This window comes from Neolamprologus brichardi, chromosome 1 (genome assembly GCF_056152115.1).
Source record: "Neolamprologus brichardi isolate AB-2024 chromosome 1, ASM5615211v1, whole genome shotgun sequence".
Taxonomy (NCBI): domain Eukaryota; kingdom Metazoa; phylum Chordata; class Actinopteri; order Cichliformes; family Cichlidae; genus Neolamprologus; species Neolamprologus brichardi.
Genome location: NC_142104.1, coordinates 42125818 through 42151305, shown reverse-complemented (window position 1 = coordinate 42151305; position 25488 = coordinate 42125818). Strand labels below are relative to the sequence as shown.

Sequence of the window (25488 nt, the reverse complement as noted above, 5' to 3'; positions counted from 1 at the left end):
CTCCGGTGTCCTGTTATATTTTAGATAGCAAGGAGTTTATTAAACTTCACCGAAACAATCTGCAAACTTCATTAAAATTTAATAAACTATCATCTTGTCTTTATTTTTAGTTAGCACATACCTTAAACACTTAAAGCTGTAAGCTAATGATAGTTATATAAGAGCAGATGCTGCTGGTGCAATAAGCTGTACGTTTTATGTCCAATGGATGATGATCTGATTAGTCGACTGATCGCAAAAATAATCGGTGACTAGTCGACTATCAAAATAATCGTTTGTGGCAGCCCTATTCTTTAGATGTCTGCAACCCACAACCCGCCCACTCTAAACAACCATGTTTTCCACAATCACAATGACACACACAATCGTTTAGTGAGTGCATGTTCACAGCAGTCCTTTTCCAAACTAATAACTTTATGATTGCCGACATGGCAAAACATGTACTACAAACATGGATTACACTCTATCTGAACATTCAGTTCACTAGCTTATTGTTAAAAAGTGAAATCCTCTCATTAACAGCCATAAATTAGACTAAATTAGATGATGTGAAGTAAGAGCTAGCTTGTTGACCAAAATTTGTCTGAACCATCTGACCCCAATTTAATCAAGTAGCTACTTAATGGTTTGGTGTAAAAATCCTCTCGAATAACAATGTTGAACATAACCCAGAAACACCTTTTACATCTACTATCTTTTGTTAAAAACACTTGTTGGTGGTTGAGCTTTATCGGCTAAAACTGACTGTGGACACCATCTGTAACAGTGGTACTAAAAGTATTTGTCAAAGCACTTTGTGGAATTACTAAGGCGGGAAATATCAAGGCAAAGCAGTCTTGAAAAACAAAACAAAACAAAACAAAAAAAACTTGTTTCGCCCATTTCTCGAGCTCGCAAAGCAACTGGCGTTTGTAATTAATACACTACATTAATTTAATCCTAAGTTTAAGGGTACTGCAAATTACCAATATTACTGAATCATTTGATCCATCCATCCATTTGCTTCCGCTTATCCTTTTCAGGGTCGCAGGGGGCGCTGGAGCCTATCCCAGCTGTCATAGGGCGAGAGGCAGGGTACACCCTGGACAGGTCGCCAGTCTGTCGCAGGGCCAACACACAGGGACAGACAACCATTCGCACTCACATTTACACCTAGTGGCAATTTGGATTTTCCAATTAACCTATCCCCACAAGCTGCATGTCTTTGGACGGTGGGAGGAAGCCGAAGTACCCGGAGAGAACCCACGCAAACACGGGGAGAACATGCAAACTCCACACAGAAAGACCCCGGCCTGATGGTGGAGTTGAACTCAGGACCTTCTTGCTGTGCGGCAACAGTGCTAACCACCGTGCCACCGTGCTGCCTGAATCATTTGATGAACATCAAAAATATGTACCGGCATTTACTACTGTATTAGTTCTATCTGTTCAGCTGCTTATAATTCAAATATCTAATCAGCCAGTCACATTTCACATTTCGTAGGCGTGGTCAAGACAACCTGCTGAAGTTCAACCTGAGCATCGGAATGGGAAAGAAAGGAGATCATACCGTTCACGATAATACCGGTGTAATTTTGGGCAACAATAAGAAAATGAAATATCGCGATAGAATATGGGTAAAACGCGCATGTACAGTGCCTTTGTTTACACATGCACATGGCGGCGACGCAGAACGAGAAGAGCGAAAGCGGATCGTTAAATGAAATGAATGAACCAGAATTGGTTTGTAAAAATGCTGCAGCTTCAGTGGTGTGGAACTGGTTTAGCTTTCGTCCGTCAGATACACAACAAAGCACTATTTTTGGTAGAGCATGCTAGCGGGCCGTCGTTATTACCGTGTTGTTTGGAAAATACGGCGCACTTAAAATCAATCCTTTGATTTTTCTGAAAATCGACAGTGTCCCTTATAATCCCGTGTGCCTTATGTATGAACTCTGGTTGTGTTTACTGACCTCGAAACGATTTTATGTCCACGGCGCTCGAAAATCTGTCAGATGTTTTAGTGCGACTTTGCTAAGCTTGTCGGAGCATTACGGCTGTCGTAGGCGGAGCCTCGCGGAGTGATACGTACTGTGCTTCAACATAATATTACCGTATTGTGTGTGTATAAACTCTTTAAGTTTTGTGGATATTATACATGGTTATGCTGAGGATATGTCGGCCAATTTCCACTGGAAATGCCTTTTGGTTAAACTGCCAGCAAGGAATTTGCATTTGCACTGTTACATTTTTATATAACTTTAATGCACATAAAAACAGCTGCTTGTTTAAGTGAAAATACACTGATGGGGTTTTTTGCATTAATAAAGTTGTGGAGTTGTAAAGTATTTTGTCTAGTGTCAATTATATCGTCAGTTATATCATTATCGCAAATTTTCAAATGTATATCGTGATAAATATTTTTGGTCATATTGCCCTGCTCTACAACAGACAGCCTTTATTTACAGATTTTACCCACACGACCACCTTTAGTCTTTACAGAGAACGGTTAAAATGGGCGAGTGAGCCTCGACTCACATTTGTGTTCAGTTTGTAGGCAGCCTGAATGACCCACTGAGTGCTGAACCTGTTGGTTTAACAGTCCTTGTTTTACTATCCGACTCATTGCAGCCAAAACTAAGTGCAGGTTATTCTGGATGCTTTAATGTCGTTTATACACTTTGTTGGTGATATTACATTTTAGCATTATTGGTTATGCAACCCTGCAGCTACCTAGTTTACCGTGCATTGACCTCAAATAATTTATATAACACTTTACTTCTAACAATTACAGCACATATTACATACAGTCAGATGAACACTTCAGTTCCTTTTGCATGTCACATAAACATAAGTAAACATTTCTTGGTCAATGAACAGATGAAGAATTTCGATGTAGCACTGTAATCACAGTGAAGGGTTATGGTTTGAATAGTTAACTTACCCTTTGAGCTGCTCATTGAGACTGTTAACCAGCAGCTGATGCTTCTCTGCCTCTCTGCTTTGTTGACTTCTGACACTTGCAAGTTGGCTCTGCAGTTTGTCTGACTCGTTCTGCAGCGGCAGAAAACCAAACATCAATAACTAACACAAAGATCGTCACTGGATGAAGACATTTGCACTGCACACAAACGTGGATGACAGCAGACCTGCTGAAAACAACAGAACGTGAAATCTGTTACTGCTATCATCAGTCATCTATTCGTGTGGACCACGCATGTGATGAAAAGGAACTTTGTAAATGTCAAAAGATCAGCAGCGTGAATACAGACAACCTGTGAGCTTTGAACGTTACTTGACGAACGTATCCAAGGTTAAATAAGCACACCACACCATTAGCCATCACCGCCAGAGGTGCTCTCTAACGCACACAGACATGAGCGACCCAACACACCTGAGAGACCCAATTTGGCTGCTCATCTTCATCTACATCAAACGTCACCTGTGTTAGAAGGTTTTGTTACAAAATCCCATTCCATGCAGTTCACTCATCGTTTACTCAACAGTTGGTATGTTATACAAATGCTGCTTTCAGTTAACCCTGGGATAGCACATATGGTGTGTTGTTGGATGGAGTTACCTGTAATGCCTCTATACGGGCCTGCAGCTGCAGTCGATCCTCCAGGTCCTGGCAGCGCTCCTCCAGGCTCAGTATCTGCTCCTGTAGTTGGTTTCTTTCCAGCTCCAGCTCCTCCACAACAGACCGCAGGCCATCTGGAATCAATAGGAGGGAGAATAAATACTAGGTATACAAAAACAGGCTGGTAAGGTGCAGTTAGCTGTAATGATTCACAGGGTAAAGTCCACCGCTCTAATTTTAGCAGCAGAGCAAACTCTAAAAGGAAATGCAATCTTTTAATCAATGCATTTTTGACATTTATAGAAATACTGTTTTCATTCACTTATTTTTTCCTTTTTTAAATTTCTGATCAAATATTTGAAAAAATTCAAAGCCTAACCCATCGTTGCTAACTACATTTAAAAACCCTGCTTTCGTGGGAAAGCTGGGAAAAAGAAGGGATGCCCCAGACCAACATATCTGATCTTGACCAAACATCAAGCTGAACTGGGTCTCTTTAGCAAAGGGCTGATTGCAGAGGCAGGAAGCATCCCTGACAGGTTGCCAGTCTATGCAAGGCTAACAAATCTGTTGCTGAGAAATTCCAAATAGTGAAAAAGTTCCTGCAAAAGAACACAGGTGCGCACTGACCTCGCTTTTATATACAACCAGCTGAAAAACAGCAGATTGAATCTCTTATTACAAAGAGATGAGTCGCCAACGAGTTGTGCTCATCAGCATAGACCAGTGGTTCTTAACATTGTTGGAGGTACCGAACCCCACCAGTTTCATATGCGCATTCACTGAACCCCTCTTTAGTGAAAAATAAAATATGATTTTTTTCAAATTCAAGACATAGATATGATTTTTATTGGTGCACAAAATGAGCCGTGCATGTCACGGTGGAGGCTCTGCCCAACCCCTGAGACCGACTCACCGAACCCCTAGGGTTTGATCGAACCCAGGTTAAGAACCACTGGCATAGACTGACTTAGACTTGATTGCAATGTATGGCAACAAGGTATTTAAAAGTTAGCTAAAATGGTTTTAGTTTGGCTTTGACAACAGAAATAAAACCAAGAACTCGACTTTTGGTTGGTAATTCAGACCAATAGAATACAGTGGTCTTACCCTCTAAACGGGTCTACACAAACTTGCAATCAGTTGCTAAAAAAAAAAATCAACGCAACCACTGGGGAACCGCCCAGTTTTCATAGTTACAAGGAAGGAAGGCAGCTGAGCCTTTAAACTCCGAGGAGCTTCATCACAGTAACGAGTACAGCTTCATTAAATACTGGCATCAGATCAGTACTATCAGCTCAGGGGTCCGTACCATATGAGAACTGGAAACAGTTGGATTGGTGCATCCCTTGAAAAAAGGAGGATTTTCTTCTTATAAAAAAGAAGAATCCAGAAATCCAAAATTTTAAATTTAAGAAAACTGCATCTCTTAAGAGTATAGAATAATTCACTGACAACTTCATTTACTGATTATGAGGCAGGGTGTGAAATAGAATCTCAGTGCTTATCCACAAACAACCAAAAAAGACACCAGTCAGTTTTCCAAAAGTCCTCAGTCATTAATTCTAACTTCATTATAGTGCTTTTACTTTTGGGTGATCTTTTTTTTCACAAATGCTGGTGTATTTTTTGGTTTTATGACAGCAACAGTGCAGAAGACAGGATGGAGAAGAATTAAAGAAAAGGAGGTGACCATGCACACGACCAAAATATAAAAATAAAACTTACCACAGATGGAAAGCATCTTGCCACCTACATTTATATCATGTCACAATCAGTTCATTAAGACACAAACACCAGCCAGCTCAACCAGCATGCACATGTCCCCAAAACACTGGAAACTGAGTCACATAAATGAGAAGCAAAATATAAAAGTGAAGGTGCTCAATGTCAGGTTTTTCTTCATAAGGCGGGAATGAACTTAACTGTAGCTTTCTGTGTAAGCAGAAATAAAAGCAAGCTAATCCCTGTTCCTGCAGTCACAGCAGTCGGAGGTTAGACGACAACCAGCACCAACAATCCAGTGCTTAATAAACTAAGTCATGGTGAAAACACAAAGACAGCTCAGGCCTCCCAAAGTAATGTGCAGGTGACTGTGTGCATGCCAGTGGAAACTGTCCAGCGGGTCTCACACCTGTGTCAGGAGTACTGTACTCGGGCCACCAACCTCCCATGTTCTCCCCTTCCATTGGAGTGGTGCTCTCTGAGATACTTCGAGGATCCTGAAACGGGGCCTGCCCATCGAGCTCAAAGTCCTCCTGCCAGTGCAAAAGTTTGTTGTAGCAGGAGATTATATTTTAAGCAATCGTTTGACATTTAGGAAAAAAAGGCAAACTGTTTTTGCGAGTCTACGGTGTACAAGGCAAACAGGATAAAACAGGCAGGTAGCGAGATTATTCTTCCTCTTTGAATAAAGTAAGCTTCCTGTTCTCTGTTATTAACCAAAAATAGAAAACTGGTATCCATCCATCCATTTTTTAACTATGTATACATTTTTAGACACTAGTAGAGACTGGAGTAGTTAAGCATAGGGGTGGGGGAAAAAATGGATACTGTGTAGCATGGTGATACTTTGTTTGCTAATAATGTATGGATACAGGGACAGCAGAAATCGATATTTTGTTACAAAAAGGTTTTTGTGCTCTGACTTCAGAGCATGTTGATCCTTTTTCTGAGCAAGAATCCTGACATTCCTTCACTGTCCAAATGTGTTTAACTTGTTTTTGGCAGCAATAAACATGACAGTTTACTTATTTTAATTTAAGACATGTTTTATTTTAATTAAGTTTAAAACTTTTTTATTTAATGTAAAATTATATTTAGTTTTAATTTACTTTCAAATTCTTCAGTTGCTGAAGGGGCTGCATAGTTTTCATAAACTGTATAGTTCAGAATAGCTATAATTGTACCAGATGGTTGATTCAGTTAAGTTGGACTAGACTGTAATACAAACCGTTCAGTTTGTCAACAATAAAACTGAAATGAGAGAAAGACTGAGTGTGAGACTTTGATATTAGAGAAAATGAATATTGATAAAGTTTACCTTTATGTACAGAATCTAAATATCGCAACATATTTTTAAAAATTGCAATAATATCGTATTGTGCGTTAAGTATTGTGATAATATCGTATCGTGGGATGTATGGTGATTCCCACCTCTAGTTAAGCACAATCCATAGTTGAAAAACTGATCCGTATTTACAGCAGACCTTGTTACCCTCAGTTATTTATTTTAGCTCCTTTTCCTCTCCTTTGAAGCCGGCTTATTGCTGAGGTCTGTGTGATGCTCACATTAGGGATGCCTGCTCTCACTGACATCATAAAGAGCAAAATGTGAAGAAACTGGGTGAAAAGGGGAGATTAGGCTATTCTCAATGAAACTCAGACCAGTGAATATCTTTTGGTGTTTAATTGCTGTTAAATAAACTAAAACTATTGTTTTTGTTTGCCTTTCTAAAGGATAATGCTTATTTTGCTGATGATTCCATGCATGTAGTGTTCAGCTCCCTGTAAAACCCTGTATAATGTTAACATGAAAAACACTTCAATATAACAAAAAGGATTTTAAAAAGGCTGTTGTGAAACAGTTTTTTCTAGGTCTGCCCTGAGCTGCAGGATTTGATCTGAACAGGATTTATTTCATAAAGAAAAAGTTACAAGACTCAGCTTCTGAAATTAACTGCAGACTGGTTGATATTAAGCTGTACAGTTAGCCGCTCATTCTTCAGCAAATGTCTGAGGCTGTGCTGGTATAACCATGCTACAACCACAGAAACGTCTATAATAAGAGCCGCCTACCTGCAGACTTCGCTGGGATGGAAGCGCCAGCTTCTTGGCCCTGTGCTGGTCGAGCCCCCGAGCTTGAGCCAACTCCTCCTCCAACTCCTGCTGCCGAGTGACCAGTGCTGGATCGGAGCAGCCAGGAAAGAACCAGTCATCCTCAATCAGTTTTGTGCCACAGGGAAAGGGGAATGATGGGTTGGATTGAGGGTGTGTTTACGGATGGGAAGTGAGTTTAAAGTGGACTAGACAGAATTATCATAGTGTGGAACAGGATAATGTTTTTGAAGACAGGATGACAGAGATGGAGAGTTGACAAGAAGTATGATGGCATGAATGATGCTGGTGGTTTGGTGAGACACTTTCAACACCACAAACATACTCTGTGACAAAAAAACAGTTTAATCCAATAGTACAGGCAACGAGAGCGACAGTAAGACTGCAAGAGAAGTACAGCGATGACAAGAACTGAGGATGGAGAAATGGAGAGTTACTCCAGGTATTTATGCACTTGTGTATTTGCGTAAGGTAGTGAACCTGAGAAACACTTCAAAAGCAGCATTCTGGTCAGAGCCATGCACACCTAATTTGCAAAGAAACACAGCATTTAAACAAGTGGGAAACAGGGATGAAGGAGAAAACCCATCTTTATGAGTCACATTCAAAGCGAGTGCTTCATCACTGTGTCTTCGAAATGAAGAGCAGACAGAAACACCAGGCAGGTGCATATCTGAGGGGACTCTGATGGTGCTTTGACTTGTATTTTCATTTAGCAGCAAAGGATTCAAGAAGGGCAACGTCAAAATGATCAGAACTAAACATGTTCCCATCGGTTTTGTGACGACAGGTCAATTTTTGGGAGGAAAAAGGGGGGCAGGAAAAGGAAAGGAGTTCTGTGTGTTAACCGCGGTCAGTGTGGGTTCAGTGCACAAGCGGATTTAAACAAACATGTATCAACCTTATTTTAACAGCATAGCTGAAAACAATCATGACCCTCTGCAGGAGAATAGAGCCAGTCTGCCACATGCTGGCATTTCACCCACACTGACTACAGCAGAGCAGATTACAGTAAAGCACATGCAAGTTCAGCAGAAACGTGAGCTTTTGACTTGATGCATGATTATGCATCAAGTCAAAATAGTGCTGTGAAGTCTTATTACTACAAATCAGCTGGTCTCAGGTCGGCTTTGTTTCTAGTGAAACGCTGTGAAAAACAGAGCCGTGCTCTTCAATGCAATTCATCATTTAATCCATGATGTTAAATAGTCATCGACACAGAGAGCTATCGATGTGAATATGCTAGGTAGGATTTTAAAAAGTGAACTTAACGCCCTAATATTTCACAGCAAAGACCTCTTTGCTGTCAAAATCATTGTGCATTATAATCCAACGTTTTAACAGCATCATTGACCCACACAGTCTGCAGCAGACTTTAATCTGCACTGCTGAGCTGATATGTGCAAGTATATAGAAAATCAACTTGAAGATCGTCTTTAATGGGAGATTGGCCAGTTTAAAATCTGGTAACTTTTTTACATTAATGGGTTAATTCATGGAACTTAACGATCTCACCCTGTAGCCGCTAATAAGCATCAAGTTTGATACTTCTTAATTCAAATACATGAATATGAAACCAACATCACAGCAAATCACAGAAGACCCACTGACAGAGGAGTATTTGAAGCTCATCATGATGCTTCAACAGTAACTTTATCTGGATAAAATGACCAACATTACACCAGTGAGCAAGACTCAGATGAACTCTCTTTAAAATCAGTATGAAAAAGCACAAATTGATTCTGGTTTTCTGTCACACATGGATGAAATGTCAGTGACGTGAAACACGCGACTCGGCAAAACTCAAATGCCCTTTTTTGCAGGGTTTTTATTGATTTATGAGGTTGACCTTTATTATTTGAGATCGCGTCATTATTGTCAACTACACTTGATTGATTCATGAAACGAATACGCTGTGACACCACTAATCAAAATCAGGAGGAACAATTAGTACGTAAGAGACCATCAGCCATTTTTCTTTGAGTATGATGTTGGATTAAAGAAGACTCATTTGCATGTTCACCACTGTGATAACATTCTAGATTATTCAAGCAGTGCTTTGGATTTTATAACAGCAGTATCATGTGATAAAACTGCATTAAAAAAATAAATACTCCCATGTTAAAACCAAAGAAAAACCTGATACGTTTTGTAATAAACGTTTCCAGATTTACAATAATGAGCTTAACTGAAGCTTGATTCTTATTGCTGACAAAACTCCAGCCTGTAATGAGGCTTGTGCATATTGTAAAAGCTAACTAACATTTTAGGATCACTCACTTAAAGACCTGCTATGTCTGTCTCTGACAAGCTGAGTGGGAGTATAGCTGTGTCCCAAAACGTCGGCTGCATCCTTCGGAGGACCCGGCCTTCGCGGTCTACGTGGGCCGGATCCTTCAAAGACCGAGAAGGCCGGAAGTGCGAGGCTGTGAAATGGGACGGTCTAGCCTTCAGATTTGCGTCACCGCTGTGTCGGTGGAGTTTAATAAACTCGGCCGTCTGCTCCTTGCTATCTAAAATATAACAGGACACTGGAGTAAACTCTCGACCGTCTCACACTTCTGTTTAATCAGTTTTCTGTTTAACGTTTATTCAGCTGTGTGAAAATCCCGGAGGAACCCACCCGATGGATTAATAAAGTTTTATTTAATCTAATAACTTTGATCTCAGCCAAACCGATTTACTCCGGAACAAATAAAACACCGAAAAAAGGAAAACAATAACATTTTTAAGTTATCTAAGTGACTTATATATCATGTTTAACCTGAGTAGCGAAAGAGCGGGGGTCTGAAAACGATGAAGCCGGGAGTCCGCTGCTCTCGCCGGCTGGAGTGACCATTGAACCCCCCGGCTTGCTATCGAGCAGGTGGGTAACAGACGTCTCCGAAAACGTCGGCACACTTTTGCAAATATGCGATGTCTTGATAAACCAAGCAGATATTTGAAGTTTACACAGCTACTTTCTCACCTTAAAATATGTTAAAAGTTTATTTTGTGGCCCAGAAAGAATAATAAGAGTAATATTAAAACTTAGTAGCGGCCGCCATTGTTGGCAGCTGAAATTTGGCTGGGCCGCGCTATGAATTCTGGGATATGGTGGGCCACGAAGGACACACCCGACCCATCCTTCAAATTCGGGGAAAAGGAGGACGCATTTGAAGGAGTCGACGAATTGGGACAGCCTTCGTCGCCTGGCTGTGACGTAATCGGCCTTCAAATGCGGCCTCCGGAGGATGCAGCCGACGTTTTGGGACACTGCTCACGTTGCTGAGCAGTAATACAGATGTTTCACAGATGTTTCACATTTCTGAGTATGAAATGTGAAACATCTGAAGCAGAGGTGGCATGCATAGTTTCACATTTAAAAACAACAACAACAAACAGAAAACAAAACAAAACAAATATCCAAATTGAAAAGCACAAATACCTACACAGTGACCGAGTATCTGAGAAGGTGGCACTTGTGCACAGCTCTACTAAGCTAGGTGTGTGTGTCTGTATGGAGGATAGGCTCTGGTGTCGGCCTTGTAGCTCTGATGAGGTTATATGCATTAGTCTTTTTAATAGGGTTAGTGCAAACCTACCATCCCACCACAATAGAGCAGCAATTTTCTTTAATTATATTTGAGACCAGTTCATTGTTGTTGGTGATTTCAGATATCTTAGCACACCAGAAATCAAAAGTTGAGAAGAAGAAACAGAAAGAAGAAAACAAAAAGGGTAAAGAATGGAAAAGAACAACACGGGACAGAGAAAGGAAGAGACTAAACTAAACAGCAGACTCTAACGTGCAGCATGACACTGTACTGCCTGTCGTTTCCACCAGCAAATGCAAAATTCAGGGAAACTCCGGGCAGCACAGTGTGCACGAGCTGCACTGGAGGTTTGGAGGAGCCTGCGTGCACAAAACTGATGGGAAACTGTTCTGGGTGGCTGCTCCCATCCCTGGAGCAGGGGCTGGACAGGGAGAGTGGGGAGGGGGTGCAGGTCCATGAGATGGGAGGCAGCACAGAGTAAACCAAATCTCGCCAATGACAACAGTGAGGATGGGGAAAAAATGAAGAAAACAAAGTACTGTTCAGTCAAACAACACAGGAACATGACGGAAATGGTAAAACAAGCTAGCTCTATGAGAAAAACAAAGTGTGTGAAATATATTTGAGATTTAGTCCAGACTGAAGTTGACTCGGAGTTGATCAAACATTAACCCTCTGGGGTCCAAAACAACTGCCTGTTTTTGACTACTTTTGATTTTACGTCTACATTTCCCCTTTAAACACGGTTTATCTTGCCTGTTTGGCATCATTCTTTTCAGCAATCTACTAGAGCTGCACGATTTTGCATAAAATGAGAATCACGATTTTTTGGCTTAGAATTGAGATCACGATTCTCTCACGATTTTCTTTTCCAGTATAAATATTTATTGCACTTATTAACTGCACATCAACTTCGTAACAGTTAAGACTGAACATAAAAACAATAAATAAACATAAAAACAACAAATGTCTCACGTTTTGTCGTTGCTACAAAATGTTGTACTGCTTGAAATTGCGTCTCCACCGTTGCTCGACACTGCGTGTATAGAGCAGGTAGTGCAACAATAGAAAAATAGTTGTGGGACGGCACTGTGTAGCGTTTGTCTAGGGTGTTGATCATTTTCCTAAATCCCTCGTTTTGCACAGTGTTGATGGAGCCATATCTTTGGTCAGGTGATAAGTGATAGCCTCCGTAATTTCTTTGTGCCTGCGGGAGGTCGACGGGTATAGGGAAGCGCTGTATAAGGTTCCCGTTATTGATGTTTGGTTGGTTGACCGGGACGGATTTTCTCGTCACTTTCTCGTCATCCCTGACGTGCTCTCCGTTGTTTTTTTCCTGCAAATTTTAGCAGCCAGCTTCTGTATCACGTGGTATAAGGCTCCGCCCTTGTCATTTGTTGAGCAGGAAGAGTGAGCGCTTGTTTTCATGCAGATTACGTCCCGGATCAAAATGCGGTACAATCGTCGTCTTTTTTTTTTTTTGTAAATCGTTGTCATTTGGAAATGAGATCGCACATAAGTATGAATCGAGATCACGATTTTCTAACGATTAATCGTGCAGCCCTACAATCTACCTTTGGAGGCTTTTTTGGAGCAACTGTGACATTCACTAGTAGAATTGACACACAAAACAAAACAACGACTACACTACACACTAACTACACACTAACTACACACTAACTATAGCCTCCAAACACGCTAAACATCACAAATCTCTCTTTCTTTCACTCACTCGCTCTCTCGCCGGTGTCACTCCTAAAACTTCCCCCTCTTCCTAAACAACCAAGTGCCACATGTTGCCATTTACGTTTTTTGATTGGTCAACATGGTACACTTTAACACCAATAGAAAAAGGTGTGTTTTTACTTCTTTTTTTTTTAAATTTTGCTTGCAAGCAGAGAGTGTTTGCTAGCGCTCTCCTTAGAAAATGACATTTTTCCCGCAGTAAACACCACTGTTTTATTCAGAAAAAATACTGCGTGTATTTTTTATCTTAACTCTCATTTTACGTGCCCTATCAACACAATTTAAAAACTGGTGTATAGTTTTAAGTCTGCACTGTGGGTCGCCGCATCTTGTTGCTGTGTCGTCTTAAATTGGTCATGTGATTTTTGACGCACATCAGTCGACCCCAGAGTGTTAATGGAGATCGGAGGCACAGTAATGCCAGAACTGAACTCAAGTTTCCCCAAAACCACAGCTACCACTAAGGTAACTCGACTCTGACAGAACCCCGTGATCCACATTTGTGTTAACAAACAAAATGCCAAAAATGTAGACATCAGAGTTTGTGTCTTGATGTATTCTCAATCATCCAGGAAAGTAAATCTCCAAAAGTTGATTCTGTTCATCTGGACGTAGCGTTTTGTGGGAGAAACGTTTCGTCACTCATCCAAGTGACTTCTTCAGTCTCAGCTGACTGCAGGTTTCAATCTTATAAACAGTACATTTGCATAATGACTGAAACCAGCCCACTGAAGGAACAATGGGCTGTGAGGTCAGTTCCTTAATCATAATTATGCAAATTGTCATGACCATTGATCAAAGCCCACTGATCAATGGCCATGAGTACCATTCACAGAGAGTTGGGGAATGGCTGCAATCACAGCATTGTAAGATGGCAAAAGATGTACCCTTAGGCCCCCTCCTGAAGAAGTCACTTGGATGAGTGACGAAACGTTTCTCCCAGAAAACGCTACGTCCAGATGAACAGAATCAACTTTTGGAGATCAGAGTTTTTGTTTTATAGTAACACTAAGTTCCTTTTTAGATGCTAACAGAGGATGTGTACTCTGATATACTAACGGCTTTAAGAATGACTAAATTATTAAAGTCGAATTTTGAGGAACAGAAATACAGCACAGCTTTAAAGTATTAAAGAACAGGTTTTACTGTCGTATGAAGTACTGCGAGTCTTTTCTTGCATTTATGAAAAGTTTTGTTTTTAGGTTCTTCACATATATGAATGTCAGCAGACGTGTGTCGTTATTTCACACAGGCTGAGCAGATTAACTGTGACTCTGATGTTAACCCTGCTTAGCCTAGCCTCCTAGCTATAACTGATCCCACCATCATTAGCTAATTTGATCTAAATGAGTTTGCCTCATCCTCCAGCAAAAGTCTTACCCTCTCTTTCCTCCTCCATGTGGCTGATACGGAGGGACAAGGCAGCCTTCTCCTCCCTGGCCCGGTCTCTGGCACTGACCACCTCAGCTACCATCTCCTGCCACTCCAGCACCTGGCTCTGAGTGTCGTCAGCGCTGCCTGATTCACTTGCCTACGTTCAGCAGGTGCAAAAAGGGATAAGAGACCATCCGTGAGTATTAAATGTAAAACAAAAGCAGCAGGTTTAAGAAAGCGTTCGGGTGTTAGACCTGAGAGGCAGCCCTCTTGGTGAACTGCTCCAAGTCTGCCTGTAGTGTCCTCTGTTGCTCCTCATACACCACCAACTTTGCCTCCAGCATTTCTAACGATAACATCGAACAAAAACAATGTTCATTTCTGAACTGAGGATTTCCCTAAAGCGTTTTCCGGAAAGTTTAATTTTATTACCGTTTTTTGCTTTAACCTCCTCGTATTGCTCCACCTTCCAGAGGTTTTCTTCTCTCTCCTCCTCGAGTGCAGTGATGCGACTCCGCAGGGCAGTCAGGTCCGGGGGAGCAACTCCAGCCTGAGTAGAGTCAAACGTGTCTGTTTACTTGGCAGCTTTGCTTACCAAATGACTTTCAGCATTTTGACGCGTTTTAGATTTTCACTCTGCATGACAAACTGAAAACGGCGTCCTGCAGACGATCGGCTGATATAAAAGGAAAATGGATAACGTGACAGACGCTGCATCAGCTTCATGGTCATGACGAGCAGCGCGAGCAGTAACAAGCTCAAATCTAAAAACAGGTATCGATTTAACAACACCAAAGAGAAAGCGATCTCTCTCCCTACAACTCAGAACAGTGATATATCCTGTAAGACAGCGGTCCCCAACCCCCGGGCCTCGGACCGGTACCGGGCCGCGAGAGTTGAGGCTCGGGTGTGAAATGTATAGTTTTCAGGGTTTTTATCGGTTTTCAGCGTTATTTTGTTATCATTTTTATCGTTTACTTGGTTTTTCTGGGTCTTTTCACGTGTGTTATGAATAAATCTTCTTTTTTTCGGTACCAGTACTAGTTTTATTTTGTTGTATTTATCCGCGACACCTTAAAGGCCGGTCCATGAAAATATTGTCGGGCATAAACCGGTCCGTGGCGCAAAAAAGGTTGGAGACCGCTGCTGTAAGACAGTGTTACATGATTTAACACTGAAATCAACTCTAAATCTACAAACAGTGGTCCCTCGCTGTATCGCGGTTCTGTCGCGGCCTCGCTGTTTCCCGGATTTTTTTGTGTGCAATTTTCCTGGTTTTTAATTTATTAATTTATTTTTTTTACAGCGCTTTATGTTCTGCGTCCTGATTGGCTGTAGACCCCTGTCAATCACTCTCCTCCGTGCCGTGTCTCCTGTACTTTACAGAACGCGTTCAGTTTGTCAAATCTACATAAATCTCTGATCGCAGTGTGACTCTGAAGTGCTGGACTTTTTGTTTGTAAGTTTTCTCCCCAACAAAAACAATCTCGACGAAACGCTTTGGACAAAGGCAGCTGCTGTTGGTTTCGTTCTATAATACTGGACTTATTTTTCTATGAAGGTTTGAAGTTTGTGTTTAAACAAGAGAGAAAAGTGTGAAAATGTTCACGTCTGTCTGAGAAAAACAGATAAAGTGTGTAGTGAGGGGTTTAAAACATCTATAATAACATAAAGTTTGCTACTTCGCGGATTTCACCTGTCGCGGGTTATTTTTAGAACGTAACTCCCGCGATAAACGAGGGAGCGCTGTAGTATAGTACACCATAAACATCTACATTTCTATGTTTTATTGGTAAAGATTGCACACAATTGTAACATTTATACTTGAATAACTGCTGGTTTTATCATAGCTCAACAATCAGTGGCTTCTCTTGACTGCAGCAGTTATTTACGTTATTACGTTTTGAACAGCCCTTATTTCTTTAGATTTCATGTATGTTTGACCAAAACAGAGTTGTACAAGCCTGAAACCTGATATCTGGACTGACCATCTTTATTCAATACAGCCTGACCTCACTTTGGCAGCTTTTCTTGTTCTGTGAAGGTCACGCCATGACGGTTTTCCACTGGGTTTTTTTCCCCCTTTTCCTGCACTGGCAGTGAATTTGGGATCGTTGCCATAAGCACAGCACAAAAGCACAAAATGCTTTGTCCATCCGACTTGGACAACTTGAAACCCTCACCTGGCTTCTCTTCAGTTCCTCCTCCAGCTGTCTGATGCGACTTTTCGACCAAGCTTTCATTTTTAGGAACTTGGCCTCTGATCTGCTGGCTTCATCTGTTTTCTGCTTTGCTTGTGCTGCAAAAATAACAAAAGACAAAGTTTGAAGCACTGAAAGAATTTGAAAATGTCCTCGTGTTCTGCTGCATTTTGTGAACAAACTAAAAATATTTATTTTATTTTATTTTTATTTTATTATTTATTTAGAGTTGGATATAGGGAGTCCACCAACCAGTTTTTTGTAGGATCATCTATGTTAAAATTCATGGACATTATATATTCTAAAACTTTAGAAATGATATATCGTGTGATTAAAAAGAATGTTACAATTTGTATTTTAAGTATGTTTCAACTAAGAGATGGAAAATATGATTTGAGGGGGTCTTACATGCCTACAGTGAGAACCAATGTTAAGTATAGATGTGTGTCAGTTTTGGGAGTGAAATTATGGACTTAATGATGAACTAAAGATGTCTTTTTCTTTGTCATTCTTCAGGAAGATTTTAAAAATTAGTATTATACAAGGTTATAGAAATTTGGTTTGTTAAACATTTTTTGTGTTGATTTAATTTCTTGATTTATCATTGATTTCTTTTCAAACTGTTATACAACTTATTTATCAATGCTATTTATTTTCTTGGTTAAGGATTTGATTATTTCTATGGGGGTAAGGGAGAGGATAAGTATAAGCCATAAGGCTTCAGCCTATTCCTTTTTCGGTTACTGTTTGAGTACTTTTATGTAAAATTATAATCTGTTGTTGTTGTTGACTGAAATAAAAATTTAAATTCAAAATTCCCAGGATGTACATGGGAAAAGGACACAAACCGAACTCTGAAGGAGTTCAGATAAATGATCAAAATGAAGAACCAACCTTCCAGCTCAGCTATCCTCTGGATGGAAGCTGAATCTGTGAGCACATTTCCACTTCCTGATGCCTCCTGACTGGCAGGTGGTGCTGCTGCCTGGGCTCTCCTCAGCTCCTCCAGCTGCCTCATGAGATCCTGTTGGGTTTGATCCAGCTGTGCTCGATGCTGCTCGGTCATTCGCTGCACCTCTGCCTGCTGCTTCTCCATCAGGTCACGGAGTTGTGCTCGCATCACATGCTTCTCTGCCTCCATTTTGGATTCAAGGCTCTCTCGCTCGACTTGTAGCCTCTGCAGCCGCTCTGAGAGTTCCTGCGTGGACAAAGTATTTGTTCCACGTAAGTTTCAAGGTAGGGATGCAACGATGCCAATTTTTTCAAACTGATACGATACTGATACTTGGATCTGAGTACTTGCCGATACAGAGTACAAAAACCGATACTTCTACCACACACACACACACACACACACAAATACAATGAATTGGAAGACAGGTTTTATTTTATTCTCTGCCGATAAAAAATAAAATCTTAATAAAAATGACCACAAAAAAAATTTCAAGTGAAAAATAATCACTTCTGTTAAATTATTGCAGAGTCTCCACATTGTAATTTAACAAAATATCACTGAACTATTGGCACTGTCTCGAGCTTTCAGAATAATAAATAAACACTTCTGTTTGGAATCAAATAAATACAAATTAGGTTTGAGAATAAAATAAACTTTTAAATTATTGCAGAGTGTCCATATTGTAAAGAAACAAACAAAATAACGAAAGTATTAATAAATAAACTATAATATATAATGAACTCCTCATCTGCCCGTGGATCATCAGTCCACTGTGCCGTTAAACCAAGGACTGACATCGCGCACACACTGCTTGTCTTTACCTCTTCAGAAAGTTTTGGCACCATTATCGCAATTTTATATCGCAGCTCGATATTGCCAGAGCGATAAAATGAGTCAGAGCCTCTGTTATTTTAACTGCCCGTGGATTTTCTCTTGACATTTTTCATCGCTTTTCCAAAACCTGAGTTAAAGTTGGCTGTTCCACACTGCTGACATTTTGTTTAGCCTAGCTACAGCAGCCTCCAGTTTCTCTTTTTTATCTGGAGCTGCCAGTCTGACTTGTCTAACCCTGTGCCTGTTTAGCGCAGGATGTCCCCCTAGTGGCCAATCTAAAAAACTACAACAGAAATGACAAGCCACCCTCTGATTAATGAAATAAGTTGGTATCGGTTCATGGTATCGGTTAACTTTTACGAGTATGAGTACACACACATTTTACAGTATCGGCCCCGATACCAGTATCGGTATCGGTGCATCCCTATTTCAAGGTGTCATTATTTCAAGAGAGGTTGAAGAATGTCAAGAAACAACAATAAGAATGTTCTATAGGCTGAATGAAAAGTGAAGCACACTGCATCACAATCATTTCCCAGATACAATATTTACATGGGAACTATTATGATCATTTCAGCACTATATTTGTATTCTTGGACTTAGCATGCTTTGCATGATGCACAGAGATTGGTGAAACCCCTCATTTCATCCTCTGTCCGAAACAAGCTGTTTTAGCCCCTCCCCCTGAGCTCGCTACATGTAAGCAACATTAGGGATATTTCTTCTCTGGTCTGAAAATGAGTGTTTACAACAGTCTGAAGCTGCGTTTAAGCTCAAAGACATTTATTAAATATGGAAAACAAGGAAAAACACCAACGTCTATATTGAGACGCAAACAGGAGCGGAGAGTCTGCTAACCTTTATCTGCTGATCTCTCCCGTCCACCTCTCCCTGAAGAACATCAATGACCTGAGTTTTACCCAGCAGCACTTCCTCTTTCTCATGAAGCTTCTGTTTCAGAGCCTTCAGAAGCTGAAAAGAAAAGCACAGATTCACAAACACCACAAAAATTCCAACTTCTTCTATTTGCATGAACTCCTGACTAGGGATGGGTACCGGTATCAGGTGCCATGATGGCACCGGTTCTGACATAAACGGTAGTAACCAGACCGAAAAGCAGCGCACATTTCTGTGCTTTTTTTCCTGAGCTGTGATACACTTTAGATTCTAGCCAATCATTTTACGTTTCCGAGGATAGTAGGCGGGTCCAGGTACGTACGTTCTTTTAGAGCAGAGCTACAGATTAAAAATGCCCAAGGTGAAGCGGTCAAAAGTCTGGCTGTACTTCACAGCAAAAGATGCAAACTCAGCAGCTGCAACAAGTGCTTTAAGCTGATACTGTGATACTGTCAAAGGAGGTAACACCTCAAATCTGATGAAACACCTGGCGACGCATAGCGTTTTTTTTAAAAGCCGAGAAATGCGCCGTATTTGATAGCTTGCTGCGAGACCTCACACCGAGAACATCTACTGCGGGTGTGGTGCCTGTTATCGGACCCGGAGTTAGCAACATCCCCCAAAAACCCGAAGAGGAGAGTCCTGGCCCCTAGCCCTGCCAGTGTAGCAGAAATGATGAGGATGATGATGCAGCAGCAGCTGTTCTTCTCTGCGTGAGTAGCTTAATGTTGTTCGTGTGTAATTTACGTTGAGTAGGCTAACCACGTTATTACATTAATGCATGTAAGGTGAACTAGCAAACATCATCATAGCTACATGCAGCTGTCTTCTTGTTTGATGGCAGATACTCCCTTCACCCTGGACAAAAAGGCTAAAATGACCAAAGAAAAAGTGGAAAACAGTTAAACATGAGAGGTTTTTGGACAAAGTTTGTGTTTTTTCCATTGATTAAGCACTGCTTCCAGCCAAGAGTGATACCATATATGCCCCATAGCTGCAGAGAAGGCTAACATTGTTATCTTTTTACAAAAAAACAGCTGAACATGAGAGGTTTTTGGACCAATTTTGTGTTCTCCATTCTTTAAGCACCGGTTTGAGCACCGTTTAAGCACCGGCACCGTTTCAAAAGTACCGGTTTGGCACCGGTATCGGATAAAACCTAAACGATACCCATCCCTACTCCTGACTGTCTGTGGGATGTAATCTCAAATGTCCGTGTTACCTGCTCCAAGTCTGCACTGGCATCTGACTTGGCTGCTAGCTTGAAGAGCTCCTGTTCATGCATCTGGTTGATCTCCATTAGCTGGCTGTCCTTCTGGATGATGATGTCTTTGAATGTCTGGATCTATAAACGAGCACACGACTCATTGTGAACCCGAGACAGCTAAATTCTACAAAAGAAGCTGCATTGTCCTCCTTTGAAAACCTACATTCTGCTTGTACATGCTCTCCTTCTGGCTGTACTGCTCCTTCTCTGTAGCCAGCAGGTCTTTGAGGCTGTCTGTCTGCTCCTGCAGCAAACTGTAGCGCTCCTCTGCTTCCCCCACTTTCTTAGTCAAGCTCTGTACCAGCAACTGCAGCTCCTGCATCGCCCCGCCGTCCTCGGCCTGGGGGGAGAGAACACATGAGTGACAGTGACCGCATCTCTGAGAAAATGCAAGACATCGCCTGTTGTGACTCAGCTTTAATCCATTTTCTTCTACTTTTCTAACTTCGTCTGCCTATTATTAACACGTGCGATATTTGGATTAGAAAACGACAAAGAAAAACGCAGTGAGATGATTCTACATGCTCAAAGCATTTATGACCTTCTGTGGTGGTGCAGGTGTGATGGGCTGATCTCCAGCCAGCGCTGTTTGCAGGTGGACAATGTAGGCCTCTTTTTCTGCCAGTTTCTTGTCCTTCTCTGTTAGCATAGCGTCCATGTCTTCACCACGCTGCCGCTGAGACTCCAACTCCTTCATCTACACAAAGTATTGGTCAGAAAAGTTAGATTTCAAAGTGTAAGCGTAACCATTAGGGCTGTTCGATATAACGATATATATCGGATGACGATATAAAAACGTCTATCGTTTCATTTTACGCTATCGTTTGTTTCGTGGTGTCGCGAAATAAACTGTTTACGGCAATATTTTTTCACTGTTCTGATGGTCACTGTAGTGGCTATATTAACTTATTAAAGTTCTCTGAAAGTAGAGCAACAGGACGCTAGTCTTTGACTTTATTTATTTTCTGCTGTGTTTTACTTGCATCTATTTGAAAGACTGAGTGTAAACACAAAAAATATTTTATTTTATTTGCTGGAATGTGCAGAAAATAGGTTTAAATGTTAAACTAATTTCTTCCAGTCAGAGAATGTTGCAGATAATTAAATGTTTGCTTGATGCATAAAGTTAAAAGATTAAAACTAATAAAACAAGTTTTAAAAAGAGACTTTTCCATTTGATTACATTTTGTATGATGATTATGCAGAAAAAGTAGAATTGGGCTGAAAGATCTATCACTTTATCACCTATTCAGGTTGTAAATCGTGTTTTTAAAAAGTAACTAAGTAATTAATTACTTTTGAAAATAAGTAATCAGTAAAGTAACGGGATCAGTAATTAGTTACTGATTACTTTTTTCAAGTAACTTGACCAACACTGGTGGGGACACAGGGTAAGGCTAGTTAGGCCAAGACTAGCACATATGTGCGTTCCAACAATACTCCGAGTAACATCAGTGGGAAATATCTCATTTCCCTTCATCTGGTAGGCATCAAAATCAAAGTATGCTTTACTTTGGTTTCCAGTTCCACATCTCTTTGTCCGAGCTGCTGTTCTAGTTCATCAACCTTCTTCTTCAGCAGGACAATCTTGCCTCGACTGGCTTGCTCTCCTCCTTCTGATGAACCCTAAACATGAAGATAGCACTTTAACAATCCCAAAGGAAACAGAGCAGAAACATGATTCAAATGGGATCCACATGGCATGACTGTGTCTGAGCTTATAAAGCCAATGGTGCACTGAATCGCTGGGAAACGTTTGGTATTTATTCATTTCTACGTTTAACCCTTCAGCTCTGGATGTGCGTGCACATCTCCACCTTTTTGCCGTGTGTTGGTGTGCTCGGCCCCTGCTGCTTCTTCAGCTCCTCGAGCTGTGCCGTCAGAGACGTCACCTTGGCCTTGTTCTGCAGACGCAGTTTGGACAGTTTGGCTTCGCAGGCCTCCTTCTCAGCCTGAAAACACAAAGAAGAACTTCAACTCCAGTTTAGTGCTTGGTTACGTCATCAGACCAGATGGTTTAACTGTAATATTTTAGGACACGTTAATAAAAAGTGAACTTTGGCAGTTTTAGATGTGTGTGTGTGTGCGTGCGTGTCTGTGTGTGTGTGTGTAAGCACAGCAAAGGTTTACAATGCAGGAAATGCTTGCACTCTCCTGTAGCGCGGTTGCTAAATCAAACACATTCCTGTCTTTGCTGTGCATTGAAAGGCTCGACTGTTTAATATTTAACACAGTTGATGTTTCTCACTGAAAGATCCGAGTCAGAGAGCAGCTTTAAAAACTGTTTTGACCCGTTGTGCCTGCCTCAGTCAGATACTAACCTCCGTCAGTCACCAGGAATATTCCATTTCCCAATCTATGTGATGACTCATAGGATTGAATAATTTAAGCACAGTCCTCATAAATCAAGGAACACCATACAGAGTCCTGCACACTGGAAAAACTTACTCATAGACTTAATCTCTGAAAAATGGATCCATCTGTGTACCCACATCCCCCTTTTTGTGCTTAATTTTCTTTCTTTTTTTCTTTTTGTTTTTTATTCAAATCAGGCAACAAAGTATGTTTCTCATTTACAGTGACATAGTTTTTTTTTTACCTTTTCCCCCCTTCCCTTCCTTCCTCTCCCTGTCCTTTTTACATAAAATATAATTACCATTATATAAACAATCATATATCTATGTCTATACATACACATTTATATACCTAAATAAGTATATACAAAGGAGGGGGAGAGGAGAAAAAAAACCCCAAAACAAACACACACACCCCCCCTCCAACTGTAAATGATACATTGTGTCTCTTAACGAAGCAGAATGAGTTGGGGGGGCTTTATTTTTCCAGTTTAGAAGTATAAGGCGTCTTGCAAGCAATGTTATAAAACTCAGAGCACGAATTTGTTTATTATTTAAGTCTTTAACTGTAGCTACACCAAATAGTGCCATTACTAGGTCTGGGGGGAGCTGTTTTTTAAAAATATCAGACAAAGTTTTAAATGTTTTAGACCAGTAGGTAGCGATATTAGGACATGTCCAAAACATGTGACAATGAGGCAGAATTCTGGCCACATCGATCACATCTTGAGTCCGCCCCTGGAAACATCCTTGAAACCTTCAATTTAGACAGATGGAGCCTATGCAGGACCTTAAATTGTAGTAGTCCGTGCCTGCAGCAGACAGAAGTGGAGTGAACCAGTTCTTGTGCCTTAGTCCACTGATCTTCAGTGATGTTAGTAGCCAGTTCTTCACTCCCAGGTCCAATGTAGTTGTACTGTCTATTTGCTTGATTTTCTATCAAAACCTGAACAATGTTGACATTTTTAGCTATATCTGCACGCTACTCAAGAACACACTGACAGCCCAGTGTGAGGGCTCGTTTTCACCTGCAAATGAGAAACATCCATAAATAACAATGTGTAGTTGGAAATTAGCACATAGGTTCATGTTTAATTATTTTTTTCTCTGCTTTTCTTTCTCTTGATATCTCCAGGACTGCTTTACTTGGCCAGTGCATTTCAACATAAACATATTAAATACATATATCTCAAAATCGAAAAGAGTTAAGTCTGAGTTGAGTTCAGTTTTCTTGCCCATCTCTATTTAAGTGTACATCTCTTTTTTTTCATATTTTTATTGAGAGACAGGTGACAATACAATCTGTTCCCCTCAAATATCTTTTAGTTTTTCTTACATGAACAGATACGATAATACACACACCCACACACACGCTTAAATAAAATTGAAAAAACAAACAAACAAACAAAACAAAACCTAAGAAGAAACCCAAAACAAACACAAACAACAAACCCCAAAACACACACACACAAAAAAAAGGGGGGGGATATGATATTAATCAGCTGGTAGAGCGTTTAATGACTTGCAATAGTTTACGAAGGGGCCCCAGATACGATAAAATTCTCTATATTTGCCCTTCGCCACCAGGCCTATCTTTTGCAATTTAAGAAATGACATCACATCTCTAAACCAAAAAGAAACTGAAGGTGGCTTTGAAGATTTCCAAAGGAGTAAGATGCAACGTCTAGCCAAAAGTGATGTAAAGGCTAATATTTTGAAGTGTGTAGGGTCGGTTAGACCAGTGTTGACTGGAAGCCCAAAAACAGCTAGAAAAGGGTCTAAGTGTACATCTCTAGCTATGGTGGCTACTGTATGATAAACAGCTGAGGCCACCATTTATAAACAGCGCGTGTCAGTCTCTATTTAAAACTAACAATTGTACCCTTAGAGGTGGAATTTGCAAACATTCATTCAGAATTTGCTTCTAATCTGATTCTAGTACAGTTACAGTTACAGTCGAGTGTTTGGACAATGGCAAATTTGCCTCTGTGTACCAGCACAGGGGATTTTTAATCAAACAACCAAGATGAAACTCAAGATATTCAGCTTCAACTCAAGGTGTTTAACCAAAGTCTTGTATCAACAGTTTAGGATTTACAGACGTCTGTTCCCTCATCATTCCACGAGAAAGTAAGTAGATAAAAGATATGAAATCGAGTGAACTGAGCACTAAGGTTGAACTTGTATTGTAAAGATTCAATAAGAGATAGCAAAAACTAAATCGATAAACTGGTACATTCAGCCAATCCATCAAAGCCCAGACATGTCCACAAGCCTATCCAGAGGAACACAGACTTTTCAGGCCGGCTGAGAATCTCTCCACCGTGTACGGGGTTGACCTGAGGGCCTCCTCCAAGAAGAACATGTACAAAACACCTCACCCAGAAAGCGTCAGGTCAGAGGCCCAAACCACCTCTCAATATAGAGGAATAGCAGTTCTACGCTTCACACTTACCTTGCAGCAGCAGATTTGAGCAGGCACCTGTCTGCAACATGCTCCCAGCTAGGGCTGGGCCATATCATGCTGTTCACGGTAATACCGGTATAACATTGGGCAACGATAAGAAAATGAAATACCGCGATAGAATATGGGGAAAACGCGCATGCACAGTGCCTTTGTTTACACATGGCGGAAAAAGCATGGCGGCGACGGAGAATGAGAAGGGTGAAAGTGGAACTGGTTTAGCTTTCGTCCGTCAGATACACAACAAAGCACTATTTTTGGTAGAGCATGCTAGCGGGCCGTCGTTATTACCGTGTTGTTTGGAAAATACGGCGCACTTAAAATCAATCCTTTGATTTTTCTGAAAGTCGACAGAGTCCCTTATAATCCCGTGTGCCTTATGTATGAACTCTGGTTGTGTTTACTGACCTCGAAACGATTTTATGTGCACAGCGCTCGAAAATCTGTCAAATGTTTCAGTACGA

At 40.8% G+C, this 25488-nt stretch overlaps 1 protein-coding gene across 4 annotated transcripts in view; it reads right to left on the bottom strand.

Moving 5' to 3' along the window:
• LOC102783469 (uncharacterized) overlaps window positions 1–25488 on the bottom strand; it is a 54569-nt gene that overhangs the window by 22492 nt on the left and 6589 nt on the right. For 2 of the 4 annotated variants that reach the window (XM_087842557.1, XM_087842562.1), the window contains exons 4-18: window positions 22024–22158; window positions 21719–21832; window positions 20748–20903; window positions 20370–20546; window positions 20162–20284; window positions 18901–19014; window positions 17148–17451; window positions 16236–16351; window positions 14485–14602; window positions 14307–14398; window positions 14059–14209; window positions 7358–7464; window positions 5727–5817; window positions 3560–3693; window positions 2924–3033 (exon numbers count right to left, since the gene is read on the bottom strand). In XM_087842557.1, coding sequence (XP_087698683.1) covers window positions 2924–3033; window positions 3560–3693; window positions 5727–5817; window positions 7358–7464; window positions 14059–14209; window positions 14307–14398; window positions 14485–14602; window positions 16236–16351; window positions 17148–17451; window positions 18901–19014; window positions 20162–20284; window positions 20370–20546; window positions 20748–20903; window positions 21719–21832; window positions 22024–22158 — 2042 coding nt within the window. Of the gene's footprint in view, window positions 1–2923; window positions 3034–3559; window positions 3694–5287; window positions 5312–5693; window positions 5818–7357; window positions 7465–14058; window positions 14210–14306; window positions 14399–14484; window positions 14603–16235; window positions 16352–17147; window positions 17452–18900; window positions 19015–20161; window positions 20285–20369; window positions 20547–20747; window positions 20904–21718; window positions 21833–22023; window positions 22159–25488 lie in introns of all 4 variants that reach the window. The other 2 variants (XM_087842547.1, XM_087842552.1) reach the window with 2 other exon arrangements.